This window comes from Meles meles, chromosome 12 (assembly GCF_922984935.1).
Source record: "Meles meles chromosome 12, mMelMel3.1 paternal haplotype, whole genome shotgun sequence".
In the NCBI taxonomy this organism is placed as follows: Eukaryota; Metazoa; Chordata; class Mammalia; order Carnivora; family Mustelidae; genus Meles; species Meles meles.
The window spans coordinates 13,247,619-13,271,262 of NC_060077.1; the positions used below are offsets into that span (position 1 = coordinate 13,247,619).

At 44.0% G+C, this 23,644-nt stretch overlaps 1 protein-coding gene across 1 annotated transcript; it reads left to right on the forward strand.

The window, feature by feature from the left end:
• Nucleotides 1-1,665: 1,665 nt before the first annotated feature.
• Nucleotides 1,666-22,345, forward strand: RNF34 (ring finger protein 34). The gene is made up of 6 exons (XM_046024273.1): nt 1,666-1,782; nt 14,701-14,919; nt 16,664-17,071; nt 18,615-18,722; nt 18,984-19,185; nt 21,382-22,345. Exons 1-6 carry the CDS (start codon nt 1,777-1,779, stop codon nt 21,570-21,572), a joined length of 1,134 nt encoding a protein of 377 aa, XP_045880229.1. The 5' UTR covers nt 1,666-1,776; the 3' UTR covers nt 21,573-22,345.
• Nucleotides 22,346-23,644: the final 1,299 nt, after the last annotated feature.

Below are 23,644 nucleotides of genomic sequence, written 5' to 3' on the forward strand. Positions count from 1 at the left end.
GGAATTGATGGGTCATATAGTTAACTCTATGTTTAACATTTTCAGGAACTGCCAGATTGTTTTCCAAAGAAGCTGTACCATTTTGCAGTCCCACCAGCAATATACTTAGGTTCCAATTTCTCCACATCCTCACAACACTATTATCTCTTTGATTTTAGCCATCCCAGTGGGTGTGAAGTGTTATCTCTTTGTGGCTTTGATTTGCATTTCCCTAACAACTAATAAAGTTGAGTATCTTTTCACACGCTTTTTTTTTTTTAAGATTTTATTTATTTATTTATTTGACACAGAGAGAGATCACAAGTAGTTAGGAAGGCAGAGAGGGGGGGCGGGAAGCAGGCTCCCTGCGGAGCAGAGAGCCCGATGCGATGCGGGGCTCTATCCTAGGACCCTGGGATCATGACCTGAGCAGAAGGCAGAGGCTTAACCCTCTGAGCCACCCAGGTGCCCCTTCACGTGCTTATTCTTTAACTTTGAGGCAGGCCTGCAGCTTCCTTTCTTAGTTGGGAGAGTCACGGCTTTGTCCCACCTGCAAGTTTTTATTGAGTTTCTTTGTGCCTAGATCATTAGAAGAATAAATTAATACTCTTTCTCAATATGAAGCTCAGCTACTGCTCCAACATGGTGAATGAAAGTCTTTCTTTGCATTTTTTTTTCCCAAGGAAGAAAATTCAGGATTATACTATAAGAAGTTAAACATTAAGTACGCTAAAATGTAACCTAAAAAATTAGTATTCTTGCAGCCGAAGGAAGCGAAGTCCCTTTGTTTTATTTAATCTGACATAGTGCATATAAGTAAACCTATTTAAAAGAAATAGAACAGTCTTAGGTCCTATGAGAGGTGAGTGAATGGACATCTTCATGTCTCTTTCTTTAAATACTGGTGGACTTAAGAGGGGAGACGTAGTAAAGCAAAACCAACGGAGTGTCATCCAGTCGGGTTGAAGAAACCGATACTTTTACCACCTCAATTTTCTCTGTTCACATAAAGTCAATTCCAAGGGCTCATCCGAATCCCCTCATTGTGTCAGGATAAGGATTTGGTTATTTTGAACGTCGCTCTAAAAGAGCAGCTGGGGTTTGAGAACCGTTGGTTTAAGTGTTTTCAATAAAACTTACTAGAGCCGCATCTTAGAGTGCGCAGCTTACCGCTGCGCACCCGACCCTCCAGAGAGGAGACCTAAGGTCATTACCCAGTGTGAGCGGCTTGAACACCTCGGAGGAAATCCGAGGCCCGGTTGACGGCTATTGAAAAGAAAAGAAAAGAAAAAAGCCTTCAAACCAACCGGCGTTTTCAAATTTACCACTCCCCTTCCTGCCTTCATTGCCCTGGAAACTTGACCACCTAACCTCAAAGCTAAATCTCTACCATACGGGTTCCTCAGGGAACGCTGACTCCTATTTCAGCGACCCAACGAAGAAACCAGTCCCTGCCGGCGCCTCCCGCCACGCCCAAGCCCGCCCATCTCCGCTCAGGGTGGAATGGAGTCTTCCTCCGCCTACCCAGCAGGCCAAAGGCCCCGCCCCATTCCTTCCTGTTCATTGGCTCTGTTGACCAGCCCCCAGAGCGTTGGCTTCGGATTGGCCGCCGAGGCCGCCGCTCGGCGCTCTTCCCGGGGGCGCGAGGCGGGCGTGACTACGCCCCTACGTCGGGACGCTCGGTCGCCGCGGGAGGTGCCGTAATCGCCGCCCAGAAGGCAGGAGGGCGGCTGTTCGAGGAGCTGCTATGGTGCTTAGTTCCCCGGCAGAGCCGACCGAGACGCGGCGGTCGCGGCCATGAAGGTGAGGGGCCGGTGGGGCCGGGCAGTTCCTCCTCGCCTCTCCTAACTGTCCGGGGAGCCTGAAGTGCTTTCCTTTAGCCTCAGCGGTTCTCCCCGCAGGCACTTGGAGAGCTCCGCTGGGGGACGTCCCGGGCCGGCATCCGGGCCCTGACCAGCCCAGAGCCGAGATCCGGGTCTCCAGGACCACTCCAGCTCCCACAGTGGCTCCCTTCAGCGAGCTTGACGATGGGGGAGAGGCCGGGCGGCCTCCCGCGCTCAAGCCTGGTGGGCCGGTCTTTGCTCCTGGCCCTTCCGCTTCCTCGGGGGCTTCAAGCAGACCCCTGGTTCCCGCCTCAGCTCTCCATACCTTTGCCTAGAGCGTGCCCTTTCCCGCCCCGAGTCCTTGAACTAACCCAAATGTCGGGAACACTACGAGACTGTCGCAGGACGGAGATTGCAGGACGAAGGGAGGAAGAGTAGTGCGGGGAGTCGTGAGGCTGGGGCTAGGCTAACAGGTTAGAAATGCCTCCGGGCGGGGAGCCCACCCTTCTGAAGGATTTCTGCGTAGGCTTGTTATTGGGGCCGTGACCTAAAGCGCTAGCAAACTAGATGTGTCTCCATCGCCACTAGGTACGCAGCAAGTAATTTGACAGCTTGAGTTCTTCAAGGTGGGTGTGAGAGCGTGGGAGCATCAGTGAGTGAGAAGTTTAAGAAAAGGGGGAAGAGGGGAGATTCTGGCCTACTTTTAGGAGCCGATTTTCTCAACTTGATTTCAGAGTTCTAAAGAGCTCTGTGTACGACAATCAATTCAGGTATTGATTCATCTGCTGAACTCAAACCAAGTGGGGTGAGTCGTAAAGTGATCCTCTTTCAGACCCAGACGATTTCTTTAATCCCTGTGAAGAGGCTTGTTTGTTGTGGGTAAGGGAACTAACAGAGTGAACTGCTAGCTTAAAACTACCCTCACAGAGCCTCAAAAATTTGCTGTGGAAGATTGACAGGGAGTGCCAAGTGGCTAGAGAAATTCAGCAGATATTTTCTTGAAGGTTTCCTTTGTATTAGTAAGAGGGAGACTTGCCAGTTGGAATAATTGAAAATGCGATCTCACCTTTTAGGAGTTTGCCAATCAAGAGAAGAGACATTCTCAGGTAACCATGTTACAAAACAGATATATGACGTAAGGTATCAAAAGCAAAATGCTAAAGAGCAAAAATTTCTGGCCTCAGTAAACAAGATTTTTGGAAATAGGAAACTTTTTGAACTGTGTGTTAAAGTACGAAGATATTAGATATTAAAATACCTAAAACTAGCTTTCTTTGCTGCAAACTGTGTTAAGATTCAGAAACAAAACAGGGATCTCTATATATCTTTATCTTTATATGTATACACACACATATATGTATGCTTGTATATGCATATGGCCTCAAAGAATGTCAGTATCTTGTTTAGTATTAACTTTGTGACCCATCAATGAACTAGGTGTAGAAAGGGAAAAGTAGGGGCGCCTGGGTGGCTCAGCGGTTTAAGCCTCTGCCTTCGGCTCAGGTCATGATCTCAGGGTCCTGGGATCGAGCCCCACATCGGGCTCTCTGCTCAGTGGGGAGCCTGTTTCTCCCTCTCTCTCTGCCTGCCTCTCTGCCTACTTGTGACCTCTCTGTCAAATAAATAAATTAATTAAAAAAAAAGAAAGAGAAAAGTAGTGACAGGTCCAGTGTTGAAATTTTTTTAAAAAATTTTTTTGTTTTAAGGATTTTATTTACTTGCCAGAGAGCAAGAGGACAAGCAGTGGGAGTCGCAGGCAGAGGCAGAAGCAGGCTCCCCGCCGAGCAAGGAGCCCCATGTGGGATTCCATCCCAGGACCCTGGGATCATGACCTGAGCCACCCAAGCATCTCCAGAGTTGAAATTTTTAATCAAGTTCTTTAAAATCAATTTATGTGGAAGACTGTGCTTTCTGAGTTGACATTTTAGAAAAAAAGTTTGGTGGTGGTTGAAAATGTAGAAAAGATAACACTTTATGAAGCAAAAAATAGACATCAGTCTGTGCAAGAGGACTGTTACGAAGATAGCTGCTTTTCATTTATGTTTTTATGGAAAGTGGATTCTTGAAATACAGGATTTGGGCTATTTATTTTTTAATTTTTCTTTTTTTAAGTTTTTTAAAGTTTTTTTTTTTTAATTTATTTGAGAGAGAGAGAGATCACAAGTAGGCAGAGAGGCAGGCAGAGAGAGAGAGAGTGGGGAAGCAGGCTCCCTGCTGAGCAGAGACCCCCCCCCCCCATGTGGGGCTCGATCCCAGGACCCTGAGATCATGACCTGAGCTGAAGGCAGAGGCTTAACCCACTGAGCCACCCAGGTGCCCCTATTGTTTATTATTTAACTTTGTTTAAAATTGAAATTAATTGTGAACATGCTCATCTGTAGATTTCTGGGCAGGGTCAGTGATTCTTGATGCCATGGAATCCTAACATGAGAAGTTCTTTGAAGCAAGCACTTCTTTCAGGGGAATTAAAATTACTTTTGAGAGTTAAACAATCAGAAAATTATATCTTGGGGTGTCTGGGTGGCTCAGTGAGTTAAGCCTCTGCCTTCGGCTCAGGTCATGATCTCAGGGTTCTGGGATCGAGCTCTTCGTCTGGCTCCCACCTCAGCGGGGAGCCTGCTTCCCCCCCTCTCCCTCTGCCTGCCTCTTTGCCTACTTGTGATCTCTCTCAAATAAATAAATAAAATCTTAAAAAAAAAAATTACATCTTCACTCAACCCCAGGAGTAGCTGATTTTTAGTATGTGTAGAATGGGTACTTACTTTCTTCCTTTAACTTGTTTGTTTACAAACTGATGTTTTGAAGTAAGTTTTGCCTCAAAAACTCAAGTAACTGTTTAACCGTAGAATAGCATCTAATTAATTCCCTCTAAGGGGTTTTAAAAACCCAAATTGGTGTCCTATATTGATTTAATCTTCCTGTTTTTCCATATTTATATTGAGCACACCCCTGATTGTACTAATCATGTTCGTTCTTTCAAGTTCAAAATAAAAATTAAGGAGAAAGAAATCTGTTGGATATAATTTCCTTTGTGGGCTTTTTTTTTTTTTTTTTTTCCTTCTCTGAAAGGTGGGGGAGTGGTGCTAAGGATCAGGTATACTATTTAAAAACAAAACAAAACCCAAATAAGAGGAAGGTAATATTTATGATCTCCAGAACACCTTAGTCTAAAAATCCATCCATCAATTTGGCCAAATTTTTTTACCTAAAAATATGCATTTTTTTTTGAATTGCAGCATTTTTTTTTATTTATTTTTTCAGCACAACAGTATTCATTGTTTTTGCACAACACCCAGTGCTCTATGCAACACGTGCCCTCCCTAAAAATATGCATTTTTAAGATCAGCATCTGTTTTTGCAGCCTGCTTAATGTCCAGATTGTATGAGAGAAAGAATTTAAGATGTAGAAGTTCCTCCTTTATGGTATATGGTCTGATTATTTGGTAATGTAAAAGGTAGAGTTTCTTGCAAATTTTATTTCAGTTGAGGCAGCCGTTTTAGTAAGAGATGCTTTCACATTTTAAGGAGCATATTTTTCTCAAGTGGCTATAAATAAGGACACCTGGGTGGCTCAGGTCATGATCCCAGGGTCCTGGGATCAAACCCCCACATTAGGCTTCCTGCTCAGCGGGAAGCCTGCTTCTCCTTCTCCTACTGCCCCTGCTTGTGTTCCCTCCTCGCTGTCTCTCTCTGTCAAATAAACAAAATCTTAAAAAAAAAAAAAAAAAAGCTCTGAATAGGTTAAACGTTTTTGATAATTATCTCAACTTCTCAACTGTTTCTTGGGCTCTGCTTTGTTTCTTCTGCTATTCCTAAGTTCTGTAGGAAAGTTTAAACTAATTGAAATTAAACCATAAAATTAATTTTTTTCCATCACTGGTGCTAAGGTTTGAAACATCTTTTCATGTTGCTTAACACAAGGACATTGAGTTTTAGCAAACAAAGTTGTTTGGAGTTGAAAAATAACACATACGGTGAGTGAATTCTTCAAGGAAGCTTTCATTATTGGAAGAACTGAATTCCTGCCTGGTCCTAGTAGCTTCATACAACATCCAAGAAAATTAATACTCTTGAATTTGAAATTTGGAGGTTTTTCTTTAATGTAGCTATATATGGTATTATATTTAATTTAGAGTTATGGCATGCAACTCTAAGGAGATGGCATTATTATTATTGCTCTTTACCTATTTTAATCAAAGGAAATAATATAGGGGCACCTAGCTCGCTCAGTTAGTAGAGCATGTGACTCTTAGAGTTGTGAATTCAAACCCCATTTTGGGTGGAGAGCTTACTTTGAAAAAAAAAAAAGTATTAGAATATGATCATTAGTTTTCTGCTGTTTTCAAATCCATGAACTTTCTCATTGATTGTCATTTAATCTTCATGGAAACCAGCATGGCTTTTTCTTTTTTTTTTTTTAAGATTTTATTTATCCATTTTTGAGAGTATGGGCACACAGGCACACAAGCAGGGGGAGCAGCAGGCAGAGAGTGGGGAACCCAACATGGGGCTCTGTTGGAGGACCCTGGGATCATGACCTGAGCTGAAGGCAGACACTTAACCAACCAACTGAGCCACCCAGATTCCCCAGCATGGCTTTTCTTATTCATTCTAGTTTGCCTAGTTATTATAATATTTGGTAGGATCATTAAAAGGGATCACATCCTGATGTGGTTTAGAATAAAATTCAAAATTTGTAGCAAACTTTTAAAAATAGAGCATTTTGGAATTATCCTTCCCACCATAGGGATTCTAAAAGAACATTAGGGGACGCCTGGGTGGCTCAGTGGGTTAAACCTCTGTCTTCGGCTCAGGTCATGATCTCAGGGTCCTGGAATCGAGCCCCACATCGGACTTTCTGCCCAGCAGGGAGTCTGCTCCCTCTTCTCTGCCTGCCTCTCTGCCTACTTGTGATCTCTCTCTCTGTGCCAAATAAATAAATAAAATCTTTTTAAAAAAGCACATTAGATCACACACAAACACACACACCTACACAAAGATTGTTGAACCTTGAGGCCATTTGAAAATTGGCATTGTGCCAGAATGATGCTCTGTTATCATTTTTGCAAAGAAACAACACATTTTCTCTTGGATTTGTTGACTGAAATGGTGATTCAGAATGGACTTATGTTGTGTGAATCTGACTGAGGAATCTGAGAGAGTGCTTGTAATATTGGTGGTGTATCATGGAAACAGATGTCACAGCAGTGGAAACTCAGTCCCACTAGCACGCAAATTGTTTAGGCTTGTGAATACACTCCCCTTCCTTCCTTTATATTCCTGCAGAGGGGAGAGACTTTCTGATTCATCCTTTAGGAAGAAACAATAGAGGACAAACACTTTCAGCCTTTATGCTATCAGAGAAAGAGGAACTTTTATGTTGGTGAGTTTTAGTACAGGAGCCAAACAACACTTTCTGGGACCTTCTCAGATCTGTCTTCCTATGGGGTGATAGCTTTTTGGTCAACTAGATGGTTAGCTTCTGTTCAGCTTTGCTGGTGACTGATCTGTTATCAAGACCGATGAGCAATAGAGCTAAAGGTATGCTTACACATTTAAACTCCTGTTTGCATTATTTCTTAATTAGTTTCAAACTGGGAGTACAAAAAAAGGTAGTTACTGCCCCCCACCCCCACAGTCTTGGTGCACTGGCTTTGAAAAAAAAAAACACAAGAACTGGCATTGGATACCAGAATAACATGAGGAGATCTAGGTGTCTGGGCCAGTCTGGACAGGAAGCTTTAGAATTTGATTTTTTACCATGGGCCATGTATGTGTTTAATGTGATACCTTGTTCTGACTAATAAAAGCCAGGCAAGCCATGTCCCATAATTATTCAAGAGCAGTTTTGGCCTAAGGTGGTATGTAGGAAATTAGATTATGAAAATCCATTTATTTTTCACTAGTCATTGGTGGGTAGAGAATAAACTGCAAACAGCTAAGTTCCCTGAGTTAGTTTTGTGCCAGGCATAGGTAGATAGTTGCCTTATTCAGTTATTCTCCATTTTTGAACTACATTTATGGTCAAGGAAGGAAGTGTAGCCATCTTTGCAGATTGTTCTTTCCAATCTCTTCGATTCATGTGGTTTAGCCTGTAAAGTCCTGCTGTCAGCCATGGTCCCAAGTAGGATTTAGAATTGTTAGTCACATAAGCCCAGATCATAGCTGTAGTTTTCAGAGATCCAAACTTTGGCCTCATTCACGGAAGGGTAGCTTTTTTTAATCACACAAGGGTCACCATACCTTGCGCTTGGAATCAGGGCAGGACAACAACTCAGTTTACTACAAATGTAGAAGCCAAAGGGCTGTGCCTTCTGCACTGTCTAAGGAATTAGGTTTGCCCAGAAAATCTAGGAGGAAATGGAATAGTTTGGAAAATGTTTCAATCTTAACCACCAGAAGATGAACAGAGAGTGAGTAAAAGACAAAGAAGGGAATGCAGGCTGCTTAAACTGGTGAAAGATATTGAAGGATAGGGAAAACAGAGGGAAAGAACCCAAACCCGGGTCTCTAAAGCTTTTAAAGGGAAGATGCAAAAGGGGGAGAGGTTTTTGGCTGTTACCTTTCAAGATACGGTAACTGGGCTCCAAGGAAATAGAGGCAGAGTCAGGAGCTCAGAGGATCAGCTGGCATGTTCCCTCTTCACACCCCTTTGAAGATCCCACATTGAGTAAACTTTTGGGTCAGTGCTCTCTGAAGTAGTTCCCTAATTGCTTTTATAGATTCTGTCACTTGAAATTTGGGACTGTCATGTCAAGTAGTAACAAAATTTGGACAGAGATGAGAAGGGAAAGATTGGTATAGGACACTTCAAGCATTATTAAGTGAATGTGAAGGTGATGGCTGTGAGGTAGGGATACCTGTACCCTGAGGGCACATGCAGAAAAAATTTAGGAAATTGGAACTTTACAGGAAAGTGCTAGAAGATGAAACCTACTAAAGGGGTGGCAGGGAGATGGAGCCCAGCCAGACCTGGGGAGAGTCATCTTCTGAGTGGATTCTTCAACTTGGAGATGAAGGACAAAAATAGTTTGAACGATGGTGGGTTTTGTCCCAGAAATCACTGTCTCTCCTAGCATCAGAGGTTTCACACAAAACATGTAGAGGAATAAGTTAGGAAATAAAAAGTTAAGGCCAGAAAGCAAAGAGTAAATAAAATGAGGGAATAAATGAAAAATGAAGGAAGGTACCAATTTCAGCAAAAGTTCCAGGCCAATATGTGGAAAGGAACTAATTTAAGAATCCGATGAGATTGTTAGAAACTCAGCCAAGCCTTTCTGAAGGGATTGGGGAGACTATAGAGGGAGAAGCAACACTGGAGACATGACCCACTCCTATGGGGAACAATTGTCAATAGGTTGTGAGGAGCATTTGGTTAATGTCTTGCTCCTGGAACTCTACAGGAACAGGCTTTAGAAGTAACCATGGCCCCTTCTCATCAGCATTCTGCTGAGTGGTCTTCAGCTAAAACCATGTAGGCAGGAAGAGGGCACCTAAACCGAGCAGTTGTTCACCCTTTAACCTTCACTGTAGTACAAATCACTTGCGGAACTTTAAAAAAAATTCTGGGGACACCCATCTGGCTCCCTCTGTGGAGTATGTGACTCTTGGTCTCTGGGTTGTGAGTTTGAGCCCCATGTTTGGGATGGAGATTACTTTAAAACAACAACAACAACAACAAAAAACCTTAGAAATTTTGTAAATTCTGATGCCTCAGGTTATACCCCAGACCAGTTAAGTCAGAATATCTGGTGTGGGACTCAGGCATCAGGATTTTTTACGGCTCCCTTGTTGAGGCCAACCGTGACTTTCTGGGCCACTTCACAGGCCTGTGTATCAAGAGACCTTGACAGAAGCTGCTGTGGTACAGGACTGAAAATACCTGCTCCCAAGAAGTCGGGGAGGTTCAGATCACCAAAGAAATCACTTTCATTTCAGCCAGAAGACAAGGGGCTTAGCGGGGAAGGGGATGGATTTTTTAAAAATACGCTGGATGTGAAAGAAAGGTACTTCAAATAAAACTAGTGACTGGAGCTTCCACGATTTCAAATTTCTGAACTTTGAAGAAGACTGGGGTGTTGCAAACGCTATCATTAGAGGGTAACAGTACACATAGGTAGGTTTACCCTTGAGTGTGATGTTAAGAGTATTTTCTTATTGGGAGATTTTGTCTAAGTTCACAGATCTAATGAGGCTGAGACCTAGGTCTTTTCAAAAACGTGTTGCCTCTTTCCCTTTGCTATGGTCTTCGGCTGAGTTATGCCAAATATTAGGTTGTAGCAACATATTTTTGCCTGGGACAATGCTTTAGGAGTTGGCTTGAGCTTTGTTTTTTATTTTGTAATGAGATGCCTGAAAGAAGATAGGAGTGTTCTTTTCACTGTTTTTCCTTGCACTGTTTTCACTTCTTTCCCTTCTGAAGAGGAAATTCTCTCCCTTTTATAGAAACAAGGAATGGGATGAAATTGTGACTCTCCAGTATTGATGCCTGTGTAGAGATTCCGCCTGTTTTCCCAAAATAAATCCTCCTTTTCCCTTTACTAGAGCTGTGAATATTTTCAGCTTAGAATTTTAATGATTATACTCATTAATAGAGTTTGAAAATACGTATTCTTTTTTTTTTTTTAAATATTTTATTTATTTGACACAGAGAAATTACAACTAGGCAGAGAGGCAGGCAGAGGGAGAGGAGGAAGCAGGCTCCCTGCGGAGCAGAGAGCCCGATGCGGGGCTCGATCCCAGGACTCTGGGATCATGACCTGAGCCGAAGGCAGAGGCTTTAACCCACTGAGCCACCCAGGCGCCCCAATATGTATTCTTTCTTAACTCTCATTGTAAAACTGCTTTCTGGTAGAACGAGCTGTGACAGTGCTGCTTGTAAGCGGGAGTATCATTTGAGATTTCATGCCTGCTGGGCCAGAATCCTTTTTACCTGTAGTAGTTTCTCGACTAGTCACAATTGGATCTTTCTAGGCGGCATGCAAAATTTGATGTTACATTGCCTGTAAAGTAATGCAAAGAAACCTGTTAGACAGTTCTTATCAGTCATGGTGATGGAGCTAGATGCTGTAGAAGAAGGGAGTTGTGTTCACAAGGAACTTGGAGGTGAGTCGGGGAGGCAGCATCACTGGGAATCACAAAGGGGATAAAAGCCAACACAGCTGTTTAACTAAATGTTTACTACCTAGATCGGCAGGAAGCTGAAGCTCACCAAAAAGTACTACATTAAACTAGAGTGAAGAAGAGTTTATTCCAGTGGTACTTTCTGCAGTTGAGGTGTTTCGCCCCCAAAAATGATACGTACAAGTTGAATTTTCCCCCCAACGGCAAACTTGAAAACCATTTGTTTTGTTTTTAAATTCCAGTATAATTAACAGTGTTATATTAGTTTCAGGTGTACTGCAAAGTGAATTTTTTTTTAAAGGTTTTATTTATTTATTTGACAGAGAGAGAGAGAGAGATCACAAGTAGAGAGGCAGGCAGAGAGAGAGGGGGATGCAGGCTCCCCGCTGAGCAGAGAACCCAATGCGGGGCTCGATCCCAGGACCCTGAGATCATGACCTGAGCCGAAGGCAGCGGCTCAACCCACTGAGCCACCCAGGTGCCCCTGCAAAGTGAATTTTTATTTTATTCTTTAAAGATTGTATTTATTTGACTGAGTGAGAAAGTGTGAGCACAAGTCAGGGGAGGAGCAGAGGGAGAGGGAGAAGCAGGCCCTGACGCGGGAATGGATCCCAGGATCCTGGGACCATGACCAGAGCCGAAGGCAGATGCCCAACAACTGAGCCACCCAGGCGCCCCAAAAGAACACTTTTTATTTTATTTTATTTTTATTTTTATTTTTTTAAAGATTTTTATTTATTTATTTGACAGACAGAGGTCACAAGTAGGCAGAGAGGCAGGCAGAGAGAGAGGAGGAAGCGGGCTCCCCGCTGAGCAGAGAGCCCATTGTGGGGCTCGATCCCAGGATGCTGGGATCATGACCTGAGCCGAAGGCAGAGGCTTTAACCCACTGAGCCACCCTGGCGCCCCAAAAGAACACTTTTTAAAAAAATTAATTTTAAAAGTTGTTATTGAAGTGTAGTCGACATACAGCGTTACCTTAGCTGCAGGTGTGTAATGCAATGACTCGACACCTCTGTGCGTTATGTGTGCTCGCTGCAAAGAACACCCACTTTAAATGAACTTAATCTGGATTTTCATGCTTTTATGTTTAAACATCATGTCTCTAGAGTCTGAGGTATACATTTATTTAGAGGTGTGAACTATTAATTATAATTTAACCTGACTTTTAAAGGCATCACTGTTTCTCTAGAATTATAGGGTGTGAAGCTATGTAATACTCAAGTCAGTGACCCTGAGACTTGAGACAGTTTGAACCCTGTATTGTGGTTTCTTATTGCTTTACCTTCTCCTTCCCCTATATTTAATATAGCATTATGTGTGGGAAGTGGCAAAAATAGCATGAGTCTTCTATAGCATTCTGAATAGCCCTTAAAGATTGTTTAAAAAAAAAAAAAGTTTCTAAAGAGCTTGTTGGACAAAGAGTAAATGTTTGATAGAGTTAGATAATAAAGTCTGGAACTATGTTGCCATTTTAACTAACTCACATCTCACCTACCTGGACTTCCATATCTATCACATAATCTAGAGTCTAGAATGTGCTTAAGAATCAGGACAAGGGGGGCGCCTGGGTGGCTCAGTGGTTTAAGCCGCTGCCTTTGGCTCAGGTCATGATCTCAGGGTCCTGGGATCAAGTCCCACATTGGGCTCTCTGCTCGGCAGGGAGCCTGCTTCCCTCTCACTCTCTCTGCCTGCCTCTCTGCCTACTTGTGATCTATCTCTGTCAAATAAATAAATAAAATCTTAAAAAAAAAAAAAAAGAATCAGGACAAGGGTAAAAGCTCACTGGTTCCAAACACTATAGCTCTTATACCTTTGCATGGGAAAGTGCCTTGAGTGCTCACTGAAAATATATTTTCCTATGTACTTCTGACCAGCTTGGTTATCTGGTGTCTGAGTCTGCAGTAAAAAAGGAAACTGGTTGCTGGAGGTGAGTATAATGTGAGCAGTGGTGAGAGACAGGAGGGAAGAGACAGGAGGAAAAAAAAGGCAGTACATTAATTTCCAGTTATTCAGTGGAGTGACAAATAGCCCTTACGCCCTGGAAGGTCACTACCGTTATCCAGTCATCAGAAATTGTGTTTAGTATTTTCAGTTTGAAAAGATAGGATCACTGCTTTTTAAAAATAGTTTTTTAACGTCAAAGTAATGTATTTATAAAGAGCTTGGAAGGTAGAGAAAAACTCAAGAAAATAGATTTATGCAAGTTATATTAAACCCTAGAGCTTCAGTGGCATTTTGATGTTTTCGCCGTCATTTTTTCAAAATAAAATTTATATGTGCCGTCGTCTATTATGCACGGCTACAAATGAGAGAACAGACGTTTAATGAAATGAAGTAATTTGAATTTATATTCTGTTTACTAAGTGATAGCTGGGAAAATCTCCCTTAACCCGTGGGACGGTGCTATCTCGTACAGTGATCACCAGGTGAAGGTTGCCAGGTGGAATACAGGGTGCTCAGTCAAGTTTGAATTTCAGGTAAACAGCAAACAGCTGTGCTGGTGTGCGCATATCCCACATGTTGCACAGCCTGTACTTCCGTCCAGTCATTTTTCCCGTGTGCATGTATCTCTCTTTCAGTGTTATGTGGATTTTTTTTTTTTTTTACAAAATTGGGTTCATATTGTATCTTTTCCTTTTGTTTAATGATGTCACAAGTTTCCCCATTTCCAAATACTCTATGAAAATACCAGAAATTACCTTTCCAAAGAGCTTAAAATTTTAATGCTTCAAAGAATACGGTCTCGGGGCGCCTGGGTGGCTCAGTGGTTTAAGCCGCAGCCTTCGGCTCCGGTCATGATCTCAGGGTCCTGGGATCGAGTCCCGCGTCGGGCTCTCTGCTCTGAAGGGAGTCTGCTTCTTCCCTCTCACTCTCTCTGCCTGCCTCTCTGCCTACTTGTGATCTCTCTCTGATAAATAAATAAAATCTTTAAAAAAAAAAAAAGAATACGGTCTCAAAACCACAGTGAGATATCCTCTCGTACCTATTAGAATGGCTATTATAAAAAAGACAGGAAATAATATGTGTTGGTGAGGATGTGGAGGAAAGGGAAACCTTGTACACTGTTGATGGGAATGTAAATTGGTGTAGCCACTGTGGAAAACAGTATGGAGGGTCCTTGAAAAATTGAAAATGGAACTACCATAGTCCAGCCATTCCATTTTGGGTATTTATTTGAAGAATATGAAAACACTGACTCAAAAAGATCTATGCGTCCCCTATGTCCACTGCAGCATTATTCACAAGAATCAAGATAGGAAAACTCAAGTGTCCCTTGGTGGATGAACGGATAAAGAAGAGGGGGTAGGTGCATGTAACGGAATACTACCCCGCCGTCAAAAAGGAGGCAGTCTTGCCATTTGTAACAACACAGGTGGACCTTGAGGGAATTATGTTAAGTGAAACAAGTCAGGCAAAGAGGGAAGAATACTGTATGGCCTTACTAATATGTAGAATTTTAAAAACAAAACAAACGAACAAAGTCATAAAGCAGATTGCTGGTTACTAGAAGGGAAAGGGATAAGAGGAGGGGTAATATGGCTGAAGGGGCTCAAACTGTATGGTGATGGATGGGAATTAGACTTGTGTTCACCTCGTAGTGCATACAAATATCGAATTATAATGGACACCTAAAATTCATTAACCAGTTTTATTCTCAGAAGAAGAACCTATATTTAGGGCAAATGTACCTCTCCAGATTGGCATTCCCTGAAGTTCCCAGAGAGCCCAGGTTCCACTCAGCTTTAAACTGTGGTCTTGTGTTCCTTTCCAGGCGGGTGCCACATCTATGTGGGCTTCGTGCTGTGGACTGCTGAATGAAGTCATGGGAACAGGAGCTGTCAGGGGTCAGCAGTCAGGATTTGCAGGAGGCACCGGTCCATTCAGATTTGCACCAAACTCTGATTTTTCCGCTTACCCACCAGCACCTACGGAAGGGCCCAATATAGTTTGCAAAGCCTGTGGACTTTCATTTTCGGTCTTTAGAAAGAAGGTAAGTTGGATGAAGTGTTATATACAAAAGACACATTATTTAACTATATGTTGAGTGCTAACGAATCATTTCTTTTCATTAAATTACCAAAAATCGTTATTAACCATTTCCCATTCAGAAAAGTACTTAATTGGGGGCGCCTGGGTACTCAGTCGGTTACGTGTCTGCTTTTGGCTTGGGTTGTGATCTCCAGGGTCCTGGGATCGAGCCATGCGTTGGGCTTCCTGCTCAGTGGCGAGTCTGCTTCTCTGTCTCCCTCTACCCTTCCCCCCACACACTCATGTTCTTTTTCTGTCTCAAATACATGAATAGTATCCTTAAAAAAAAAAGTACTCAGTTGAAGGGACTGTATAACTGCTCAGATTTTCTGACTCTGTTTCACATGTTGCTCAGGCATCTTGTCTTCTGAGCTCTGTATACTTTGATTCTTCCTGATTATGCTTATGTTTTGGAACAAGAGATATAATTAGTTTGCAGTTTTGTTCAGAGATGATTTATAATAACTGACCTCAGGTTTCAAAAAATGTATCCCACCAACATTTTTTTTTTTTTTAGAGAGAGAGTGAGTGAGACAGAGCATGAGAGGGGAAAGTGTCAGAGGGAGAAGCAGGCTCTCCCCTGAGCAGGGGGACTTGATACCCGGACTCCGGGATCATGACCTGAGCTGAAGGTAGTCGCTTAACCAACCGAGCCACTCAGGTGCTCCCCTACCTGCATTCTCTCTCTCTCTCTCTCTCTTTTTTAAGATTGTATTTATTTGACAGAGAGAGCACAAACACGGGGAGTGACAGGCAGAGGGAGAAGCAGGCTTCCTGCTGAGCAAGGAGCCCAAGACTCCATGCCAGGACTGATCCCAGAACTGTGGGATCATGACCTGAGCTGAAGGCAGACGCTCAACCAGTTGAGTCACCCAGGCGCCCCCTACCCACATTCGTAACTGGAAGTGAAGAAATTAGTGAAAGACAACCACTGTGTAGAAATTCAGCATAAAACACTTGGGCTAAAACAGTTATTTTCTCTAAGACAGAAAGTCATTTTTTCTGAGATCCTCTCTCAGAAAATGACGAGGCTGTCTCACAGTCTTTGATTGTCAGTTCAGTCCTCCTAAGTACGGCAGGAACAAGGTGTTCGCTTGTGGGAACAATGCGGCGAGCAGAAAGGACCACAGCTTAGTGTCATCTTCAAGCTTTACTAGTGCAGTGGCTCTGAGCGTGATGAAGGCTCAGTCGGATACAGATGACTGTACTAGTGACATCCTCTGTTGGCTTTGAATGACCTTGAGAGAGAATTTGCCCTTCTCCTTCCCTCTGTGTTCTCCTGTCCACCCCCCAACTCCAGCTTCAGCTGCTCTTTCAATGGGGAAATTGTTGACATAGGAGAGAGTAGGAAGAGTTTGTGGTTGTGCCTTCTGCTCCACGTGGTTCAAGTCTTCTCTGTTCGGCTAATTACATGTTTGCACCAAGGGGTGGAAAGGTTTTAATTCCCTAACACAAGAGTGTATGTTTTTCTTAAAGGGCTGTATTTGAACTTCTGTGCATCCAAACTGCTTCAGCAGCGCGTGTTTTGATTTTCGTGGCTTTTGGAACACGAAGGTGGCTGCGAGAGTAGCCAGGGACCCTGGGAGACTTCATAAGTTAGAAACAAAAAATTGAATTTCAGTAGAAGGCAAAAAGAACAAACTGTACTTTCACAGTGGCCTGTGTCTGGCTATCATTAGCTGCTGCTTTTCTTTCTGTTGCTTTAGCATGTGTGTTGTGACTGCAAGAAGGATTTCTGCTCCGTTTGTTCAGTCTTACAAGAAAATCTCCGTAGATGTTCCACGTGTCACTTACTTCAAGAGACGGCCTTTCAACGCCCTCAGTTAATGCGCCTAAAAGTCAAGGATCTCCGGCAGTATCTCATTCTTCGAAACATCCCCATAGATACCTGTCGAGAGAAAGAAGACTTGGTAGATTTGGTACTCTGCCACCACGGCCTGGGCTCCGAGGATGACCTGGACACGAGCAGCCTGAATTCCTCACGGTCCCAGACTTCTAGCTTTTTTACACATTCATTTTTTTCAAACTATACAGCCCCTTCTGCTACCATGTCTTCGTTTCAGGGAGACCTTATGGGTGGAGACCGGACCTTAAGATCTGGGGCGCTGGCACAGGTACGAGGGTATAATTATGCCAAGGGCCTGGCACTGCTAGTTGGCCATATAGGGTGGGACCTTTAGGGCTTCACAAGCCCCCTGGGAGCAGAGGCACCCCATGCTGCTGAACACTGTGCGTGCAGGCTCTCCCGCTGTGAGTCTCTGAGCCGAGGTGCTGGGTAGCCCCAAAGTCAACTGTCTGAAGCTCATCGGTCTCTTGACTCTAGTTACTTCAGTTTCCTCCTAAGTTAAATACTAACTGTTGAAGGAATGACTATGAAAAGTAGCGTATAAATGTTTGCAAGGTTATTTGTCCATGACCGTGGACACAATAGTGTAAGTAAACCTAATGCCCAATTGGCTTGCTACAGTAAAATTGTTCCAACTTAGATAATGGGGAAAAGCCATCTGAATTAATCAGAGTGTGATGATCTACTAATTTCAAAGAAATGCCAGGGCAGAATATCGTCCCAGTGAGGTCCTTGGGCATCCCGATTGAATAACACACAAGGGCTTGTAATTAATAATTCAGTTTGTATGTGTGAATGATTCTGAAATGCTGAATTTCCACATTTAAATTCCACATTTAATTTCCACATTTAATTCCACATTTAATTTAAATCTCCACATTTAATTCTCTTCCCTGAAGAAAGATGTTAAAAGCAGAGGGGAAATCTCATTGCCTTCCAAATAGTCATGAATTAGAGAAGTTCAACCTGGGAGTTATATTATTTTCCCAAACGAAAGCTGGCATCACAGCCTTGCCAAACACAGGACACATCTGACCTTTGTGCCACTTTTGGGTAGATGCCCATTCTTGGAAGGTCGGGGTCTTTGGGTGCTGCAACGTGGTGCTTCAGACCCAGTGCGGTGGAATATTGGAAATTGGGAACTGACCTAAACCATAAACTATTGTAGAGCTCTGGTCAAAGTCTGAAGAGAAGGATACGGAAGAAGGTACATAACCCAAGTTGAAGGTCTTTCTGTCCTTCGTGAAAAAGAGCACCTCTGATTGGTGAGGAAACTAGCTAGAAAACTAACTAGCATCAGCCATCAGCGAAGAAGTCTAGAAAGCATTCTTTGGAATCAGAATGTCTAGGTGCATTGTAGTAGGACTGGCGTCTTTCAGATCGAGTGGGCTGAACTTAGAGCTTTAGCTTCTGTCAGTATCTTTGAGGCTCCAGGTAGACCAGCCTCACGCGGGGCCCTCGGTGACGAAGCAGGGCAGCTGCATACACTGACAGCTTTGGCATTTCATGATGGGGCCTTTCTCAGGGAGTTAATACTCCGGTCAGGTTTCACACACACATAGGAATTTGGCTTCTGAGATAACTTCTGAGATAACTGAGAAGGTAAGTTGTTGATGAAACCATGTGGAGCCCAGCTCTTTGGGAGGAGCAGCAGTGCTCCAGGTCCAAGGTCATCATGGAGTACGCCAGGTGCTAGGGTCATTCTTGGGGAGGATCTGGGGAAGGGTTTTCTCCAGTGTTGAATATTGACAAGCAGGATTGATCCTGTTCGGAAAATAGGACTCCTGACCTAATCCAATCGATATGTACAGGTACAAAGTGAAATCGCTTCAGCAAACACAGAAGAGGAGGATGATGAAGATGATGAGGATGAAGATGATGACGATGAGGATGATGACGAAGAAAACTTGGAGGACCAGGTGAGTGCTCCTGTAAAATTTGCTTTCTTGGTACGCCAACCTGGCAGGCAGGGCAAGTGCCTATGTGGACTTTTGCTAGATTAGCCTGGGCTGTTTCTTCTGGTTTGAATGTAGCCTAATAGAGATGGCGCTTGAAGAACTGATGAGTCTGGGAAAAGTGTCCAGTGGCGACTGGAGGGTGAGGGGAGCGTGCGGTTTTCCTCACGGCGGGAGGTCTGGGTTTGCAGGAGCAGAGCTGATGGAAGCCCTCTGTGATCGCAGACGCCTGGGCTCTCTAAGAAGCGAGTAAGAGCTTCACTGTCTGACCTGTCAAGCCTTGAAGATGTGGAAGGAATGAGCGTGCGCCAGCTGAAGGAAATCCTGGCTCGGAATTTTGTCAACTACTCTGGCTGTTGTGAGAAATGGGAGCTGGTGGAGAAAGTCAACCGGTTATACAAAGAGAATGAAGAAAACCAAAAGTCATGTAGGTTTCCTTTTTCTTTCTTCCCCCTATACTTTCCTTCTTTAGAGTTTTACAAATTGAGCCGTTTCTGTCACAACGAAATCACATTTTTTGAGAAAATTACATACCCTTTTATTGAACGAATTAGACGTCTGAATCGGTCGCTGTTAGGTAGTAGGTTTATTATGTGATCTTGGCTCTGAGACCACCATTGCCACGTGAGTTAGGTCATCATCTGTTCAGTCTGGTTTTCTTGGCCATAATTTGTTAGAACCCTAATGAAATTCCTTCTCTCTGTAAAAATGCATACTTTCCTGCTAACTCTTCTGGCAGGCCAATACTTCGGTTCTCTCAATTAATTTTAAATCCTCACTGGAAAAAAAAATTCCTTAGAGGCAAAGAAGTGAAGTAGTTCTTAGCGTCAAGTATTAGGTTTCTGTGTGAGTTGGGAAAGCTGAGGTTAAGAATTCCTGATCTATGTATTGATGAGGCACGGAGCAGAAGTCCTTAGGCTTCCTATTGCCAAGCCATAGAGCGTTTATAGGCAAGAAAAAAAGATTTCAGGGGTGTTCAGACTGACAAATATGTTCCTATCTATTTTGTTTGTTTGTTTTGAGAGAGAAGGAGCAGGGGGAGGGGTAAAGGGAGAGGGAAAAGCAGACTCCCTGCTGAGCAGGACGCCCCATGCGGGTAGATCCCAGGACGCCAGGATCACGACCTGCATCAAAGGCAGACACTCAACCGAATGAGCCACCCAGGCGCCCTATTATGTTCCTATCTAAACAGTCCTCCTTTCACCTTGAGGGTTTTTTTTTTCCCTTCAAATCTGGTTATAATACAGCAGTTGTTGATAAACACTTATGTCCAGAATATGCAGGAAGTATTTTGGCATACCCATTTCTAAGATGATACCACAAGGGTAGACACGGGAATCTTAATCCTCAGAGCCTTCCCAGGCTGTGGCTGGGAAACGGTGTTCTGGCAGTGAGGGGAGAGGTCCATTCGCTTAGTAAGCGTAGAGTGTGTACAACTGTGGGGCACGCACTGGTTGTGCATGGCCGTTCCCACCCTCCGGGGGTTAATGGTAGGAGGAGGCCAAGACACGCACGTTTGCCTTTTTCAGTTAATTCACTGCTGACTCTATCCCTGGTCCAATCTCCAGGCCTGTGGAAAACTACTTTTGTTTTGACCACAGCTGGAATCTTCCTAGTTTGACTGGCTTCAGGCACTTCTAGTGCGATTCACCCCAGTAGCCTTTCCTAATAGCCTTGGCAGACCCTGGCTCCTCTGCTTTCTGCTCAGAGCTTGTAAGAGGTGGAAGGAAACTTCCATACAGGAGAGGAGACCACAGCCTAGGTTCTGGTTTACTCAGGAGCCGTCTAGTGTCTTCTCTACTGGCTCATCCATTGTCTTACCCCTGGAATCCTTTCTCCCCAGTCCCCAGTTTGTAAGAACATCTGGCCATGGCGTTATTATTTCTCTTAAATCCAGAGACCGTTGGCCCTTCAGGGTTGAATTTCTGTTCTTTCTGACTGTAATCATGACATTCCCATCAATCCCCTCTACCACCTGTAAAAAGGGACACCTCGATGTCTAGGACCAAATCTCAGGCTGACATAAACTCTTGAAACTCCTTCAGCACCTTTCTTATTCAGAGCTTGGATCTTCTCAGAACCTAAATCTGGGCCACAGAGCCAGGATGGCCTATCTCCTTACAGTTAGGCAGACTTCAGCTGGCTTCTGAGATCCTTCTAAACTTTCCCCTAAGTACAGGCTACTTAATGTACGACTCTTCAGAACTTTCCTGTTGGTGTGGAGATGAAGCTCTGGAGACCAACTTTTCCCGAGGCCACACAGTTGGGTTGGAAATTCCATTTCACGTGCTCTGAGGCCCATGTGTAGGACAACCTTGGGTTTCTTCATTTGCACTTACAGAAGTAATCTCTCCTTATCACGTAAACCTTGAATTACAGCTGTAGAACAGAAGTAAGTAGATAACATTTGTTGGGCCTGTCCTACCTGGCCGTAAGCTAAACATTTCTCATTTCTTCACAAAACTTTACGAAGTGTGGGCATCCTTATCACTGCCATTTCTAGTGGAGGGACCCGAAGTGCAGAGAAGCTGGATTATTTCTCCTACAGCTCCGGACTCGTGCGGGGCTCAGCGCCCGTGAGGCAGTGCGGTGCCTGCAGCCCCAGCTCTCTGTTGCCTTTCAGATGGCGAGCGGCTGCAGCTGCAGGATGAGGATGATGACCACCTCTGCCGCATCTGCATGGACGCCGTCATCGACTGCGTCCTGCTCGAGTGCGGGCATATGGTCACCTGCACCAAGTGCGGCAAGCGCATGAGCGAGTGTCCCATCTGCCGGCAGTACGTGGTGCGCGCCGTGCACGTGTTCAAGTCCTGAAGCCCAGGTGCCTCCCAACGGCACACTCGCCTCCAGGCTCCATCCCAGACATTTCAATGTATGGAAGCGACGGGAAACTTAACTGTTCAAAGGCTGAAAAGTATTTTTAAAAATTATTTTCACTACTAACTGGGGACAGAAAGCTCCCTCCTAAGTGGTGGTGACGTTGGTCTGTGCCATACGCCTGCCAGCCCGTGGCCACGCCAGATTCGCAGGTCCCGCGGGGCTCCCGTGTCCGTGATCAGTGATCGCTGATGAAGTCAGACTGCTTGCGGCATCAGCTGTTGCTCTCTTTGGAGAACAGTTATCCTGTTCTCTTATTTCTCCTTCATCCTATTTTTAACTTAAACTGCTCAGATGTTTGAAACTTCTGTTCTCTTCGGATGACATCACTGTCCACAAGTGGCCCACATGTACACACTGAGCAGTGGCCCCTCTGAATGTTCACTTTATTAGTCATGTAGATTTTAAATGCTACTATTTGATGAATGTAAGTTTCCACATTGTTGCTATTTCTGCGTTTAAACATAACTGGGAACAACCGACATTCTGTAGTCAACTTGCCGGGGCCTTAGACTCGACATGTCCATTTCTGTTCAGGTACAGCTTTTTAGAGCAAGGGCTGCATCTAGCTTCTTTTCGTTAGAGAAGTGTGTGTGTTAAACCCTTTATTAACGTGTAATCAGTTTACACTGTTTTGTATAGTGAAAGTGTATTTTCAGTGCTACCGCTAGCTAATTTGAACTTTAGGAATAAAATTAGATTTTAAGAAATGCTTTTGCTTACATTGTCCTAGTCTGTTCCTAATTCACTTGGGTACAGCACGAATGGGTGTCTGCGCCCGGTCTGGCACCCTTCTTCCCAGGAGACGGGAGCACCTTCAAAGACGTGCAGTGATCTACCTTTGCTGCCGATGTACCAGTAAGCTTAACTACGGACTTGCTGTCTCCTGTGACCAGGTATTGTGCTGGGTGCTTTCTGGTTCTCTCTAGCATTCTGAAATCGGTTGCCTTGTTTCACAGATGGGGAGCCTCTGAGAAATTAAAGAACTTGTCTAAAATCTTAGAAAGTTGCTGGGACACTTGGCTGGTTCAGTCGGAAGAGCATACGACTCTTGATCTCGGGGTTGTGAGTTGAGCCCCATGTTGGGGGTAGGGGTTACTTAAAACTTGGGTGAATTATTTGGTATGTGACTAGCTTTTAATAGAGCTGTTACCAAAAAAAGTGGCAATAAAATATTTGATACTTTAAAAAGGAAGTGGCTAACATCAGAATGTGAACCTGGCTCTGACACTAATTTTTTTTTTTAAATTCTTCTGCTATCACTCAGCGAAGAGAAACCAGACATGGGCTTATGCAGAACAGTTCCTAGAACATGGAATGATCTGAAATCGCTTCACTTTCACATCTAACTCCAACCAGGGTGGTGTTTTGGTTGAAACCAACTGTGGACTGATTCCTACGGCAGGTATGTTTGTAAGAAATGCCTAACTTCTCAGCCGAGTCCTGTTGGGTTTTACGTTTTGACTCTGCAGTGGATAGCACAGATGCCTTGAAGTGCTCAGGATCCACAAGTCAGTCAGCAAATCTGAAGATTAGAGCAAGGGAGGCAGATAGTCTGCCCCGGGGGTAGGGAGAAAATCTGCCTAGTTGTGAAGAAAAGCATGCCTTCCCGTGTCTCCTGGTTTTGAGAGACACTGCATGCAAACCCAGGCCTTACGGGTATTTCAAACAACGTTCTCTTCTGTTTGCCTACAGAGCCCAGGGTGGGTGCTGGCCACAGTTCATGGTAAGCAGCCTGAGCGGATCCTTACTTCACTGCAGAAGCAATAAAACCCACCCCTGCTGAAGCGGTAGGAGGCGCTTACCCTGTCTATACCTCTCGTGAGACCGTGAACTCCAGAAATTCAACCTTGCCCACAAACTGCTAATTCGGTGGAAAGTCTTCAAATCCAGGCCAGCAGGTGATAGTAAACATGGAAATAGAAGCTGAGCAGAAGGTGCTGGTGTGTCTTAAGTTAGAAAATTGAGATTCATTTGTACGTGGCCTCAGCTTCAAATAGCTCGTTTGG